Below are 15,900 nucleotides of genomic sequence, written 5' to 3' on the forward strand. Positions count from 1 at the left end.
TTCAATGAAGTTTCATAGTAGCCCAGTAAAGTTTCATAGTTTCACAACAACAAAAAAGTTCAGGTAACAGGTAGGTAGCAAGGAAGTACAGAGAGTTCGGCGGTTGACTTGGAGAGGTACCGACGTACAGGCATCCACTACGTCGATCTGACACCAACTATGCTGAGTCGATACTTTGAAGTTCGTGCAAGGAAGACTTATGCCGACTTGCATCCTTTGGTAGCTCTGATCAAGTTCTTGAAGTCTGAAAAATTATTAGTACTCCACTTTTGAAGTTCAAGTATTAGATTTTCCTTTTTTTTCAGTATAGCTTCATAGTAATGTTGTCCATGTAATCGCAAAAAATATGTTGAAGTTATAGTATAAAGATACCCAGTTCCTTCTTTTATTTTTTGCAACACTACCTAGCAGCGTTCTATTGAAGAAATATCTTGTAAACTCTTTTCTAACTTTATACAAGAAAAATTGTTATGCAATTTGCTCGTCATACTCTCGGAAAAATAGTAATGTTGCCCAGGTAGCAAATCAAGTTTTAAATATATGCATCATATTTTTCCAAGACACGTCACACTAGCTGCGCCCCTCTACAGGAGAGAGGAAAATGAAATATCATTGCTAATTACTTCCTCGCTTCTCAATTAATCAACGATCTAGTTATATTCTCAATTAACCGAAGCATGCTCGTGAGGAAGTAGGCAGCCGAGCTTCAAAACCAGAGGATTCATGATGGCACTCGAAGCACCCAGGAAAATATCTAGTGTTACCAGCACTAGAATGCTCCCATTTCAAAAACAAATCAAATTTAAATGTGTCAAAAAAATCTACAAGTATTTGTGGATGTCCACAAGACATGTATGCACAGCTCCTAAAATATTCAAGTCAAAATTCGAAATCCATAAAGAGAAACGGAAAGACAAATCCGGCATGGATAGCGTTGAGTTTTTATTTTTGTCCTTTCTGTATTTCAAATGCTGGATGGATTTGTCGTTTTTGTATTTCTTTCTGCATTTCGAATTTTGATCTGAATTTTTCATTGGTTGTAGACATGTCTTGTGAACATCCATACAAAAAATCGGATTTTTTTTTGACACGCTTAGATTTGATTTTTATTTTTTCAAAGTCGGAGCATGTTAGTGTTGCATCACCTGATACTTCCCCTAAAGCACCCACCCCAGATCGTCCGCTTCTTTCTGCGCGCATGTGCTAATTCTTGCGATTGAGCTCTCATGAAATTACTACCAAATCTGAATTATCTCGGTCATCCGTTGGTTTGAATTTTGATTCCTATTTCGGTTGTTTTCAGTTGGTGGCTTGTTGCATCATACTTACAAATGGAAGAGAGCTGGAAGTATCTGATTTGATTACATCTACTTAACCTTTTCTAAACCAAACACATTCTAGGTTGTAGCATTCCCAGTGTGGTGCTCACCATAAGTAAAATGCACATGTAACTTGCACAATAAGTTGTGTTGACACCCAACCCAAAAGGCTCCACCAATACATCAAATAAACCTCTCAAGCCCCAAGCCTAGCCCATTCATACAAGATAATAGGATGTCCAACTCAAGAAGTGAGCTAAATTTCAACTAGAACATCAAGTTATTTCGAGACAAAAATTTGCTGCATCCTTTCCCACCGTTGTCTCATGTGGCATGTCCACATGGACTCAAATACTACCTGCCAGCTACATGATAGATGATACTACAGCACAAACTGCTAGATAAACAAGATCATGATTGCTTGTTCTTGGCAAACCGCTGCAGGGCCTTTGGCAGCTCGGCCTTGTCGCCGACCCGCTGTTTCTTGTCGGGATGCCCACCGATTTCATTGTACTGGTCCAGTAGAGGCCTCTTGGCTCTGAGGACCTCTTCTTCCTTCTTCTTGGCCCGCTTGCTGGGTTTGCTCCTGCCCTTGGTCTTATTCTTCACCTTCGTGCTCTTGGCGGCCTCCACCGCATCTTCAATCTCCTCCTCGACTTCTTTTTTGGTCTTGTTCTCTTTCTTCTTTGGCTGTCTCACGTTACCGATCATATTTGGGTTAAGCATCACAGTCTCCGGCTGAAGCTTATTGAGGAGAGCATGCACCTCCCTCTCCCTCCTTTGCTTGGCAGTCTCCACAGGGTTCTCAACAAAGGTATCAAAGTTGGCCTCGCCTGATCCAGGAACGAGAATGGAAGAAAACCCCGTGGAGTGCCCAATCGAACAGATATCCTCGTAAGGGCGGAACAAAACCTTACCGACCTGATATCCCTTTACCATCCTATGCTTCAAATAAACTTTATAATCATGGCCCCCAGCATCCCTGTATATCTCTACTAGAGATCCATCACTGGCGGCCAACAACCCCTTCTGGCTGAAATCCAAGGACTCAGCTCGTGCAGCGTGTGTATGCACAACCTCATACTTCCTGAGATCCCAAATCTTAATCTTCTTGTCAAGACCTGCAGTTGCCATAAGATGACCACCCCTCTCGAATGCAACAGCAGTCACATGGCCATTATGGCACAGCATTGTGACAAGTGGCTTCACGCTGGTTGGCTTCCACATGGTAACTTTGCCATCAGCATGCCCAAGGCCGATGACAGCGTTGTACGGATTTACCCGCATAACATCTGTATGCCCAAGACCTGTCCTGTGATTTGCAATCATCTCGCCGGTGCTCATATCTTGGTAGTGGAGCTGCCCAAAGCTGTTTATCGATGCCAAGAGGAAGTGTTTATCCAGAAACTGAAGTTTCAGCGCTTTGCCATGTTCCTGTGAAACAGAAGAATTGTCAGAGATCAGAGAAGTTACAACTATTTCAGAGATGTCATGTCTTGGATATATATACACCAAGTACAAGCTGGATGATGAGCAGCTCTAAAATTATGCTTCTACAGCTTAAGAAACAAAAGCATTTTCAAAAGAAATTACCAAACAACAAACTTGCAGTAGCTTGAATGTTTATAGTTAGTACAAATAAGTTCATCTCGGAATGCTCTGTGGAAAAAAAATATTATATTCATTAACGCGGTACGGTAGAAACGGCGGCCATGGATGAGATGTAATCTTAGCGTTAGCACAGGTGGATGGGGGGCAAGCCTTCTGGGGCCTCATGTAATCAAACTTTTTGTAATTTTTCTCCTTCAACCTTAATGGAACAATCTATTCAGCTCATCGAGATCGGAGCAGAGCCATGCTACTTTACTAGTTCTCCAAGTTTAGTACGAATCAGCACATCGCAGTACTTTTAGTACAAATGAGTTTGGTATTGAGATGAGCTCATTTAGGACCAAATCATTTTGACGTAGCTACATAAATAATTGAGATATATCAATATATCATTCATCAGTTCTGCAGGGTTCATAAGAAAATGGGAATAGGGATATTCTGTATTCTATTTTACTATTATCTAGTCTTTTCTCATAATGAATGCAAGCATGTGTTAAATGATGAAACAGTATTGCAATAAATTATGAAAATCATCAATAGTTAGAGCATAGTTACCAAGAACGCAAAGGTATTCAAAATTACTTACCTTCAAACAGTGAATTTCTGTGCCATGATGATTGTATATGTAGGGGTACCTGTTTCAACAATACTCTTGTTAAGAACTCTAGAAAATCAAAGAAATGGTACCAAAATCAGCATGAGTGGTCACAACAACTCTTCAAGGTTCATGGTAGTATATAACTATATATAGAATAATGTAGTGAATCATGCAGTCATGCTGCATAACTCTAGCCATGTGGCCGGAAATCAAACTAAGACTAGCAGACGAAACATATTGATATATTTTATGAGCAAGGGATATATGTCGCAAAGCTTAAACAGGGTCAAGAAATTACTTCTTCTGGGCGACTGCAAAGAGTTGCTCATTGTGTAAGAATGCCACATCGCGCACAGTTTCCCTCACCTATAAAAAGAGGATCAGAAGTGTTAAAAATAGAGGATCAGAGAAGTAAAGTATGTGCATAAAGTGCAACCAAAGTGTCTAGTCACTGTAATTATAAAAGACAAGGATAGTTCTGGAGAAAAGTGGGAGACAAGAGTAGGATTTGACCAGGTAGAAATAATAGGAGGGATCATTTTCTTTAATCATCATCAAATGTGAACACCAGAAAGTCTTTGTGACAATAAAGACCATCAAGGTCCAAAAGACCAAAACACAAAATAGGCGCTGCCTAGGCGCTCCATGGTGCGGTGCTACAGCCCTAGGCGGCCAGTAAGGTCCTCCAGTGAGGAATCAACATCCTCTGGCAGCAGACAAGAGGTGGCGGCGACACGAGGAGCAGCAGCCCTGCAGCGAGAAGAGCGGCTGGCGGCTGCGGTGCGAGGAGAATTATGAAGCGAAGGCACCCTCGTGAAGCAGAAGACGGACATGCATGGGGGAAGCCCATAAATAGCAGATATGTAGACGATCGGGATACATGAATGATTTAGATGGATGCCTAAATGGCTTGGTAAAGCTAGGGTTCCACACGAGCCAGAAATCACCATATTCATGACATGAGAACATCATCTTTCCAGACTCCATAACCCCCCCCCCCCCCCCCCCCCCCCCCCCCACCCCCCCAACCCCCCCCCCCCCCTACAGCCACAACATGGAGGCTCGCTGCTGCCGTGACTGTGAAACTTCACGCTCCTGCTACAACGACCTGGACTGTAACTCCACCTTCACTTCTCCCTCACTCTGCTCTATGTAATTCTAGCCCTCAGTTGCAATGTGCTGGGCTCAGGTGTCCAGTTGCCTGCTTACTGTCATGTTCCAGGTGGCCGCCTAGGCCCATCACCCACCTAGCGCAGTCCTTTTTTGAACCTTGGAAAGCATTGCAGTAAGTAAATATGCATAAAAATCCCGACAAGGAGGCAATGGAAAATTTTGTGAGGACTTGCTCAGCATTTTTATTATTTTTCTCATGGGAATAGAACCACACTACAACCTTCTGTTAGTTTTTTGGTTGCATGGAAGGCACACACTTTTATTACAACTGCATTTTCACTAAACATTTAAGATCATACTAGACCAATCTTGCCAGCTTAATTTTTGAAAAAAGCACTAAACTTCAAGTGGTGAATGTGTTACCAAAATCCAACATGCTGGGAAACTGCTAAAAGTTCTGTGAGCTGACCTGAAACTCCTTGATGAGATTCATACTCAACATATCCATCATACCAATATGACCTTTTCTCCCACCTACGATCATGTACCGACCATTTGAGGTGTATTCTAGAGTATAAGGACCAAGTTCTGCATAAAAAATGAGCTAGTTAGCCCCCTTAACTCAATTTGCATACATATAAGGAAGTTGACAGTCAGCATTCATCAATGGGGCAATATAGATATTAAATATATATCTGTCGGCACATGCAAGCATAGAAAAACTCACATCCATTATTCAAATAAGTAAAACTGTTAATGACAAAAACCTGATAGTGCCAATAACTCTATGATGATATGGTTATAAACATTCAGAAAACTAACTATTGGCCTTCTCTCATGTACACAATAAGAAGGGTACAAGTCTTACAAAGACAAACCAAATAAGTATCAGGAAATAAAATACTTCAATTTGGAAATGCTAATCAACTAACTGTACTACACAAGAACACAAGTATCATCAATGATGTTCCATATCAACATCTGTATTGTACATTGTTGTTATTGGTACTGGATCATGTAACAATGGTGGCACAGCTTCAAAGAACACAATTTTTGTTTACATATTTACCAGGTAAGATCATATCAAATGGTTTTCTTTTACTCGAAATGTCGACATCACCACGAATCTGTTCCTGCGTATATCTATATGTCTTCTCCAAACCTTCAGGCTCCAAGTAGCCCCCCTCGATAGGTAAAAACCACTGAAAATTGAGTTAGCAACAAATCAGTAATATGGAAAGTCTCCCATGTTTGCAAAAGTCAAATTCGAAATATGTTAAATACAAAGATCAAGAAGCATAAGGTGGCCAAATAATAAAAATAGATACCGCAGGGAATTTCAATGGGTCAATTGGTATATTGCTGCCAATAAGCACCATAAGTTTATGCAAAAGTACATCAAAGAGGCACGAAAATGATAGATATGTCGATCATTGCCCATGAGGTAGTATGAATTAACCTAAAGGAACTCCAAAGGGATTATCAGCAATACAGTAATTTTACTTCCTGCACAGGACATGAATAAAACCCTACTCGACGACTAGCACCTCTTTGGGAAGAACACCAGATAAAACCATATCACACTTAACATGTAAATCCTATAAATATAGGTCCATCACTTCATCCAAACAGATCCACATGATGCCAGTCAACGGCTAAAGACTACTGAACAACTAGAGATGAGCTATATGATAGAATATTGTATTGTAGTAAGTCAACAGTACAGAATACCAGATTCCATCATATCATACTCACTGTTATTCAGCTACTTATACATGTGCTTGTCGCAACAAATTCAGAGACATTCTACAACAAATCCACAATACCGCACCTTTTCAGCCTGCGCAGCAGCTTTGGCAGATATTCCGATTAGCTTCTCTTTTCCGGTGAGCTGCCCTTTCAATTTCTTATCACGCAGAGCCTGCAACAGAATCACAATGAAACAAAAATGCCAATACATGCTTTTCAATCAGCAGAGATAGCAAAGCAACTAGTGCTGAACTTCAACGACTACACTTGTAGGAGAGTAATTATCCTACCGACAAGTTAGCAGCCTTCCCCCGCGAAAACCTGACCACCTTCATCTCCATTTCATCCACGGAGTTTTGGTGGTTCTTCATCTCTTTGGGATCTTCCTCGGTAGCGATCCCCATCCTGCTCACCCTGCATGGAAAATGGAAACTGTGAGGCGGATGCGTGAGCAAATACAAACAAAGCCACTCTTCAAAACAAGACTCGAGGGGATATCTTGAATTGACAAGTTAAATTCGCAGCAGCAACATTCTTCTAGCCTGGCTTCTATTGGAAGAAAAAAATAGACTGCTACTCCACCAGACCTGGCTTTTCTTTCGGTTAGTGGGATGTGAAAACCGAAATTTGCACCTGAAATAGTAAAACCGATAATTCTACAGAACATGAAAGCGCCGACTTTCAGTTTCAGACTCTGTCACTTTGAGCAGGATTGTGTTTCAATTTTTGACAGCATAACATCCTGAATATGTAGCGTCAAACACAAGAGGCGTGCAGACAAGAAATTGATAATGGTAGTATACCTGAAAGTATATGCGCCGGGCGACGGTCTTCTTCGGCGTGCTGGACTGCCGGCGCTGCGTAGCGGGGCAGGAGCCTGGAGGGAAGGCGTGGGGCGGCAGCGGAGGCGACGGCGAGGAAGGGAGGGTGGTGGCGGAGGGGCTAGCGAGGGCCTGTGTCGGCGGCGGAGGGGCTAGCGAGGGCCTGTGTCGGCGGCGGCGGCGCTGACGAGGGCGAGGGCCTGTGGTGGCGAAGCAGGCAGAGCAGCGCTTGTGGCGGCGGCACGCTGCGATGGCTGATTCGGCCGCTCGGGTGTGGGCACGACAGGGAACTAGGGCACGATAGGACATCACCAGCGCACCACGTCGGCCTTCAGGCCTCGGGCCTTTAGCGAGAAACAATGGGCCTAAACATTGTGGTGGTAATACTACTTCGTTTTTTCGGTTAATCAGGGGTTATAAAACCGAAAAATGTGTACTTATTCGGTTAGTAATTATCGGTTTTGTCCAGTAGTAGTATTTTGGTTTTTTTTTTACGAATCAACCTGTGGTTGAGTTGGTTAGGTGGACAGTGGTATCCCCAACCCATCAGGGTTTAAATCCTGGTGATTGCATTATCAAGATGATATGCCGGCTCAGTCTCTCGGAGGTGCTCATAGGGGTAGGGTGTGCGTGTGTGCGTTCATAGGGGTGAGTGTATGCGCATGTATATGAGCGCTTGTGTCTGTACTGATGCTAAAAAAAAGTATTTTGGTTTTTTTTATTGTTTACTAGCAAACATGCCCGTGCGTTGCAACGGAAGAAAAAAACCCTTTGATGTCTTAAGACCTCCCTGTCATATATGCCCGTGCGGTGTCCTGGGAGAAAGTAAATATTGTGTATTCAAAATTAGTGTGAATTGTATGTGGAAAACACAATCACTGTTCATAATAAATTTAGTTTATCAAGATCTGTGGAACTTAAATGAAATACTTTAACAGTCATCTTGTTTATCTGATTTTGTGCATTGAAACTAAACTTTTACTGAGAAACAAAATAGGTCAAAAATCTTGACATGTACCATTAGAACTATAAGGGGAAAAATACTCCAATTGGTAGAGCAACTAAAAATAACAAACCTGTTGGTTGATCAACGCTCAACAAATAATTGTTTCAGTGCAATCTCGGAATACGCTGCTAGTAAAAGATTACAAAGACAATCTAACTTTCGTCGATCGCCAGAACTTCATTACAAAGCCAGCCAAAAATTCCAGTAAGGTTGTCTTCATCATACCACGTTCAAGATTAATTATTAAATGAAAACAATGCTCTAAGAGAAACTCATTTTATTTTTGTACTAATCTCCTTTTATCAAAGTACGTATACAATTAAACAGATTATGACAAACTACTTTAATCCATTTATTCCTTTTACAAGCAACTCTTTCAGTCCTTTCAGTTTGGTTATAAGTTTACAATGATACTTGTAAGACGACACAAATAGTTATAATGAACTGAATACCAATAAATAGTAGAGGATGTTAAAAATTCCTAAAGTAGTAGGTTGACATAATAAAGTAAACTTAGTTACGGATACTACCTTTCTTTCACTCATTCTCATGACCTTCGTACATGACAAATTTAGCAGCGGCGTTTTCCTCTTGCCCTCATCCGTTCATTGCCATCAATTTTTCATCTTGAATCAGTCTAATTGATCTCCTTACAGCCACGGAGAATGATTTTGTGAGAGAAACCAATGTCATCCTGGACACGCCCGCCTCCCTCCCTTGCCCGGCTACTCACCGTTTCCGCCAGCTCCGGCAACTTGTCTAACATGGCCCTTTTTCTTTCATCAGCAAGTCCGCAACACCGTCAGGCCACCTGTTGTGGCTTGCTGAGCACCCTTCTCCCGGCCCACTGTTGGTGCTAGCTGCTAGCGATAGGCGTGATTTTGCATGCTACCATGCTGTGGCCTGTGGACACCAACCACCGCCGTCCGCTTCGTCGCTCTTGCGGGAGGCCGTCCCCGCCCTTCCTGCTAGCCGCCGGCATCGCCGCTGCTGCTAGCTGCTAGGATTTCACTGGTGCCATGTGTCTCGTGCGCGTGGACGGACTAAGCTGTCAACTGGATCGGCGTGTATGCTCCTACTGGCTTTGTGCGTGTCGGCGTTTCCGTTTTGTTTTTCCGACGAACTTTTCATGAGCTAGCAATCGATCTGAGCGATCCATCAGACGGAATTGTTCACGTAATAAAAGCTGAATACCATACAAACTGGAAATGACACGCTTGTGTAGCAAAAACTTTAAAACGTACGATCTCGTGCCCTACCAATCTAGACTGTCCGATCGATCCGATCGACACCTTGGTGCAATCCCGCAAGGCCGGCTGGGCTAGCACTTGTTGGGCTTCTCTGAGATCGCGCAGGTTAGATGGGCGTCTCTCCGCTGGTCAGCGATCAATCTTAAAAAAAATGAGATGGATTCAGATGGAGATTGATCGTTGTTGCTCAGAAAAAGATGAGACCGATCGCTTTGATCGCTAGGAGGCTCCACGAAAGGAACAGATCAGGAGACGTTAACCTTTCTTTTTTAATAAAAATATATAGGAGAAAAAAAGGAAAAGAGAAATCTCAGCCATCAATCATAAGTTCAACACAAAATCAACGGATATAAAAGGGTGACTTATGGAGAACTATGAAAGCTTCCTCCTTTTAATATTAGGTATAGATATAGAATTATTTCTTTTTTTTCAAAAATTGGTGAAAGAATAAAATTCTTGAACATATTTATAATTCTTGGATATTTTCTAAATTCACGAAAAAATAAATTTTGCAAACGTTTCTTCATATTCAAGAAAAAATATTTCATGAGCATTTTTCAAAAGCCGTGAATATGTTATTCAATTTTGTGAACTTGTGGAGGGCGTGGCATATACGCAACGAGATTGTTCACAACAAAGCCCCGCCACCCATGGAAGTTTCACGCAGATTTTTGACGAGCTACCTGGACTCTATCATTGGCATAAAGTCTAATCTTGCCGCTGAATCGTCCAAAGGAAAATCCCTGATATTATATGGAGCAACTCGGCCTCTTATAGGCAAAAGTGCAGACCCCAAGTGGGCTGCTCCTAGCGTTGGATTTGTCAAGTTAAACACTGACGGTTCCTTTGCTGAGGATGGCTCGGCTGGTGCAGGTATGGTGTTAAGGGATGAGAGGGGTGCCATCATCTTCTCTTCCTGTAGGCAATTGTTTCACTTTCGGGACGCACTCGAAGCTAAGCTATGTGCATGCATGGAAGGTTTATCATTTTCTATCCAGAGAAGCGACTTGCCATCTCAACCTGCACAGGCAGTAAAATTGATTCAAGCTTCAGATATTGATAGATCGGTCTACTCGTCCATCATCAAGGAGATTAGATATATTTTGTCCCTTCATGATTTTTGTATTACTCATGTTAATCGTAGCCAAAATAAAGTTAGTGACAGTTTAGCATATTTTGCTCGTAGCGAGGGTAGAACCATGACTTGGCTTGGTTCGGGACCTCCACATGCTTTGGAGTTGGCAGCGATGGATTGTAAGGACTTGATGCTTTGAGTAATACAAATTTCTACCCGCAAAAAAAAAAAGATTTTAGAAAGATGCATGGTTGGGGGCACCCCACATATGGTGCAATAACTAGGGCTGTATTGAGTTGTTAGATGTAAATTTGTCACATCGCACATGTCCCGAGTCAAGTTGATCGTGATATTTCTTTCTGTAGGGCTTTGTTGGGGCCTCGCCTAGCAGTGTGAAATGAATTGCTCACATGTTTGGAGCCCATCCACGTGTCGCATGAGCCGGACAAATTTATGTGGAATCTGCACCAAAACAACAAGCTCTATGTCAAGTATTTATATGAGCCCAGTGAAGGAAATATGCCCTAGGGGCAATAATAAAGTTGTTATTTATATTTCCTTATATCATGATAAATGTTTATTATTCATGCTATAATTGTATTAACCGGAAACTTAGTACATGTGTGAATATATAGACAAATAAAGTGTCACTAGTATGCATCTACTTAACTAGCTCGTTAATCAAAGATGGTTAAGTTTCCTAGCCATGGACAAGAGTTGTCATTTGATGAACGGGATCACATCATTAGAGAATGATGTGATTGACTTGACCCATCCATTAGCTTAGCACGATGATCGTTTAGTTTGTTGCTTTTGCTTTTTTCATAACTTATACATGTTCCTATGACTATGAGATTATGCAACTCCCGAATACCGGAGGAACACTTAGCGTGCTATCAAACGTCACAACGTAACTGGGTGACTATAAAGATGCTCTACAGGTGTCTCCGATGGTGTTTATTGAGTTGGCATAGATCGAGATTAGGATTTGTCACTTCGTGTATCGAAGAGGTATCTCTGGGCCCTCTCGGTAATGCACATCACTATAAGCCTTGCAAGCAATGTGACTAATGAGTCAGTTACGGGATGTTGCATTACAAAACGAGTAAAGAGACTTGCCGGCAACAAGATTGAACTAGGTATTGAGATGCCGACGATCGAATCTCGAGCAAGTAACATACCAATGACAAAGGGAACAACGTATGTTGTTATGCGGTTTGACCGATAAAGATCTTCGTAGAATATGTAGGAACCAATATGAGCATCCAGGTTCCGCTATTGGTTATTGACCTGAGATGAGTCTCGGTCATGTTTACATAGTTCTCGAACCCGTAGGGTGCGCACGCATAACGTCCGGTGACGATCGGTATTATGAGTTTATGTGTTTTGATGTACCGAAGGTAGTTCGGAGTCCCGGATATGATCACGGACATGACGAGGAGCAAGATTGACGAGGAGTCTCGAAATGGTCGAGACATAAAGATCAATATATTGGAAGGCTATGTTTGGACATTGGAAAGGTTTCGGGTGAGTTCAGGCATTTACCAGAGTACCAGGGGGTTACCGGAACCTACCAGGGAGTGTATGGGCCTTGTTGGGCCTTAGTGGGAGAGAGGAGGAGGCGGCCAGGGTGGAGGGCGCGCCCCCCTCCAAGCCCAATCCGAATTGGGTGGGGGTCGGCCCCTCTTTCCTTCCCTCTCTCTCCCCCTTCTTTCCTCTCCTACTCCAACTAGGGAAGGGGGATCCTACTCCCACCGGGAGTAGGACTCCCCCCTTGGGCGCGCCATGAGAGGGCCGGCCCTCCCCCTCCTCCACTCCTTTATATACGGGGGAGGGGGCACCCCATAGACACACAAGTTGATTGTTTAGCCGTGTGCGGTGCCCCCTCCACAGATTTCCACCTCGGTCATATCGTTGTAGAGCTTAGGCGAAGCCCTGCGTCGGTAACTTCATCATCACCGTCATCACACCGTCATGCTGACGAAACTCTCCCTCGACCTCAGCTGGATCTAGAGTTCGTGGGACGTCACCGAGCTGAACGTGTGCAGACCGCGGAGGTGCCGTACCTTCGGTGCTAGGATCGGTCGGATTGTGAAGACGTACGACTACATCAACCACGCTGTCTTAACGCTCCGCTTACGGTCTATGAGGGTACGTGGACAACACTCTCCCCTCTCGTTGCTATGCATCACCTAGATGGATCTTGCGTGTGCTTAGGATTTTTTTTTTGAAATTACTGCGTTTCCCAACACCCAGAGTGATGCCCCTGTCGATAACCAAAATCCTCTGGTTTCTACAACGAGGTGTAGTTTTGAGTAATTGGGAAGGTAGCAATTGGTTGTGTATTTTTGTTGGGGAACGCATTAATTTCAAAAAAAAATCCTACGCACACGGAAGATCATGGTGATGCATAGCAACGAGAGGGAAGAGTGTTGTCTACGTACCCTCGTAGACCGTAAGCGGAAGCGTTGTGACAACGCGGTTGATGTAGTCGTATGTCTTCATCATCGACGGATCCTAGCACCGAAGGTACGACACATCCGTGATCTGCACACGTTCGGCTCGGTGACGTCCCACGAACTCACGATCCAGTAGAGTGTCGATGGAGAGCTTCGTCAGCATGACGGCGTGATGATGGTGATGATGATGCTACCGGAACAGGGCTTCGCCTAAGCACCGCTACGATATGACCAAGGTGGATAATAGTGGAGGGGGGCACTGCACATGGCTGGAAACAATCAACTTGTGTGTTCTAGGGTGCCCCCTACCCCCATATATAAAGGAGCAAGGGGGAGGCCGGCTGGCCTAGGGGCGCGCTAAGGAGAGGGGGAGTCCTCCTCCTAGTAGGAGTAGGACTCCCCTTTTCCTAGTCCAACTAGGAAGGGGGAAGGGGAAAGGAAGGAGAGGAGAGGGGGAGGAAAGAGGGGGTGCCCCCCTCCTTGTTCGATTCGGACTCCCAAGGGGGGCCGCAGCCAGCCCTAGGCCCCCTCCTCTCTCACACACAAGGCCCATGTAGGCCCATTAGTTCCCCCGGGGGTTCCGATAACCCCCGGCACTCTGATAAATATCTGGTGACTCCTGGAACTCATCCAGTGTCCGAATATAGTCGTCCAATATATCAATCTTTATTTCTCGACCATTTTGAGACTCCTCGTCATGTCCGTGATCACATCCGGGACTCCGAACTACTTTGGTACATCAAAACACATAAACTCATAATGCCGATCGTACCGAATGTTAAGCGTGCGGACCCTACGGGTTCGAGAACTATGTAGACATGACCGAGACACGTCTCCGGTCAATAACCAATAGCGGAACCTGGATGCTCATATTGGTTCCTACATATTCTACAAAGATCTTTATCGGTCAAACCGCATAACGATATATGTTGTTCCCTTTGTCATCGGTATGTTACTTACCCAAGATTTGATCGTCGGTATCTCAATACCTAGTTCAATCTCGTTACTGGCAAGTCTCTTTACTTGTTCCGTAATGCTACATCCCATAACTAACTCATTAGCTACATTGCTTGCAAGGCTTATAGTGATGTACATTACCGAGAGGGCCCAGAGATACCTCTCCGACAATCGGAGTGACAAATCCTAATCTCGATCTATGCCAACTCAACAAACACCATCGGAGACACCTGTAGAGCACCTTTATAATCACCAAGTTACGTTGTGACGTTTGGTAGCACACAAAGTGTTCCTTCGGTATTCGGGAGTTGCATGATCTCATAGTCATAGGAACATGTATAAGTTATGGAGAAAGCAATAGCAACAAACTAAACGATCATCGTGCTAAGCTAATGGATGGGTCTAGTCAATCACATCATTCTTTAATGATGTGATCCTGTTAATCAAATGACAACTCATGTCTATGGTTAGGAAACACAACCATCATTGATTCAACGAGCTAGTCAAGTAGAGGCAAACTAGTGACACTCTGTTTGTCTATGTATTCACACATGTACTAAGTTTCTTGTTAATACAATTCTAGCATGAATAATAAACATTTATCATGATATAAGGAAATATAAATAACAACTTTATTATTGCCTCTAGGGCATATTTCCTTCAGTCTCCCACTTGCACTAGAGTCAATAATATAGATTACATTGTAATGATTCTAACACCCATGGAGTCTTGGTGTTGATCATGTTTTGCTTGTGAGAGAGGCTTAGTCAACGGGTTTGCAACATTCAGATCCGTATATATCTTGCAAATCTCTATGTCTCCCTCCTTGACTTGATCGCGGATGGAATTGAAGCGTCTCTTGATGTGCTTGGTTCTCTTGTGAAATCTGGATTCCTTTGCCAAGGCAATTGCACCAGTATTGTCACAAAAGATTTTCATTGGACCCGATGCACTAGGTCTGACACCTAGATCGGATATGAACTCCTTCATCCAGACTCCTTCATTTGATGCTTCCGAAGCAACTATGTATTCCGCTTCACACGTAGATCCCGCCACGACGCTCTGCTTGGAACTGCACCAACTGACCGCTCCACCATTTAATAAAAATACGTATCCGGTTTGTGACTTAGAGTCATCTGGATCAACGTCAAAGCTTGCATCGACGTAACCATTTACTACGAGCTCTTTGTCACCTCCATATACGAGAAACATATCCTTAGTCCTTTTCAGGTATTTCAGGATGTTCTTGACCGTTGTCCAATGATCCACTCCTGGATTACTTTGGTACCTCCCTGCTAGACTGATAGCAAGGCACACATCAGGTCTGGTACACAGCATTGCATACATGATAGAGCCTATGGCTGAAGCATAGGGAACACCTTTCATTTTCTCTCTATCTTCTGCAGTGGTTGGGCATTGAGTCTAACTCAACTTCACACCTTGTAACACAGGCAAGAACCCTTTCTTTGCCTGATCCATTTTGAATTTCTTCAAAACTTTATCAAGGTATGTGCTTTGTGAAAGTCCAATTAAGTGTCTTGATCTATCTCTATAGATCTTGATGCCCAATATATAAGCAGCTTCACCGAGGTCTTTCATTGAAAATTCTTATTCAAGTATCCTTTTATGCTATTCAGAAATTCAGTATCATTTTCGATCAACAATATGTCATCCACATATAATATCAGAAATGCTACAGAGCTCCTGCTACCTCTTGAGCACTGCGTTGCTTTTCCCTTGAAGAGGAAAGGGTTGTGCAGTAAAGCAGCGTTAGTATTTCCCTTAGTTTTTGAGAACCAAGGTATCAATCCAGTAGGAGACCACACGCGAGTCACCTCGTACCTACACAAACAAATAAGAACCTCGCAACCAACGCGATAAAGGGGTTGTCAATCCCTTCACGACCACTTGCAAGAGTGAGATCTGATAGAGATGATAATAA

General features: G+C 43.3%; 1 protein-coding gene across 2 annotated transcripts; it reads right to left on the reverse strand.

Moving 5' to 3' along the window:
- Window positions 1-1,498: 1,498 nt before the first annotated feature.
- On the reverse strand, window positions 1,499-7,535 carry LOC125550581 (probable U3 small nucleolar RNA-associated protein 7). Of its 2 annotated transcripts, none has more exons than XM_048713605.1 (9): window positions 7,361-7,535; window positions 7,194-7,329; window positions 6,681-6,804; window positions 6,473-6,562; window positions 5,711-5,843; window positions 5,111-5,229; window positions 3,827-3,894; window positions 3,517-3,565; window positions 1,499-2,753 (listed from the first exon to the last, which is right to left on the reverse strand). In XM_048713605.1, exons 1-9 carry the CDS (start codon window positions 7,518-7,520, stop codon window positions 1,731-1,733), a joined length of 1,902 nt encoding a protein of 633 aa, XP_048569562.1. In that variant the 5' UTR covers window positions 7,521-7,535; the 3' UTR covers window positions 1,499-1,730. The 2 variants fall into 2 exon arrangements, with proteins under 2 accessions (XP_048569562.1, XP_048569561.1); XM_048713604.1 differs by having other exon boundaries at window positions 7,194-7,343; window positions 7,375-7,509.
- Window positions 7,536-15,900: the final 8,365 nt, after the last annotated feature.

Source organism: Triticum urartu, chromosome 4, assembly GCF_003073215.2.
Source record: "Triticum urartu cultivar G1812 chromosome 4, Tu2.1, whole genome shotgun sequence".
NCBI classification, from domain to species: Eukaryota; Viridiplantae; Streptophyta; class Magnoliopsida; order Poales; family Poaceae; genus Triticum; species Triticum urartu.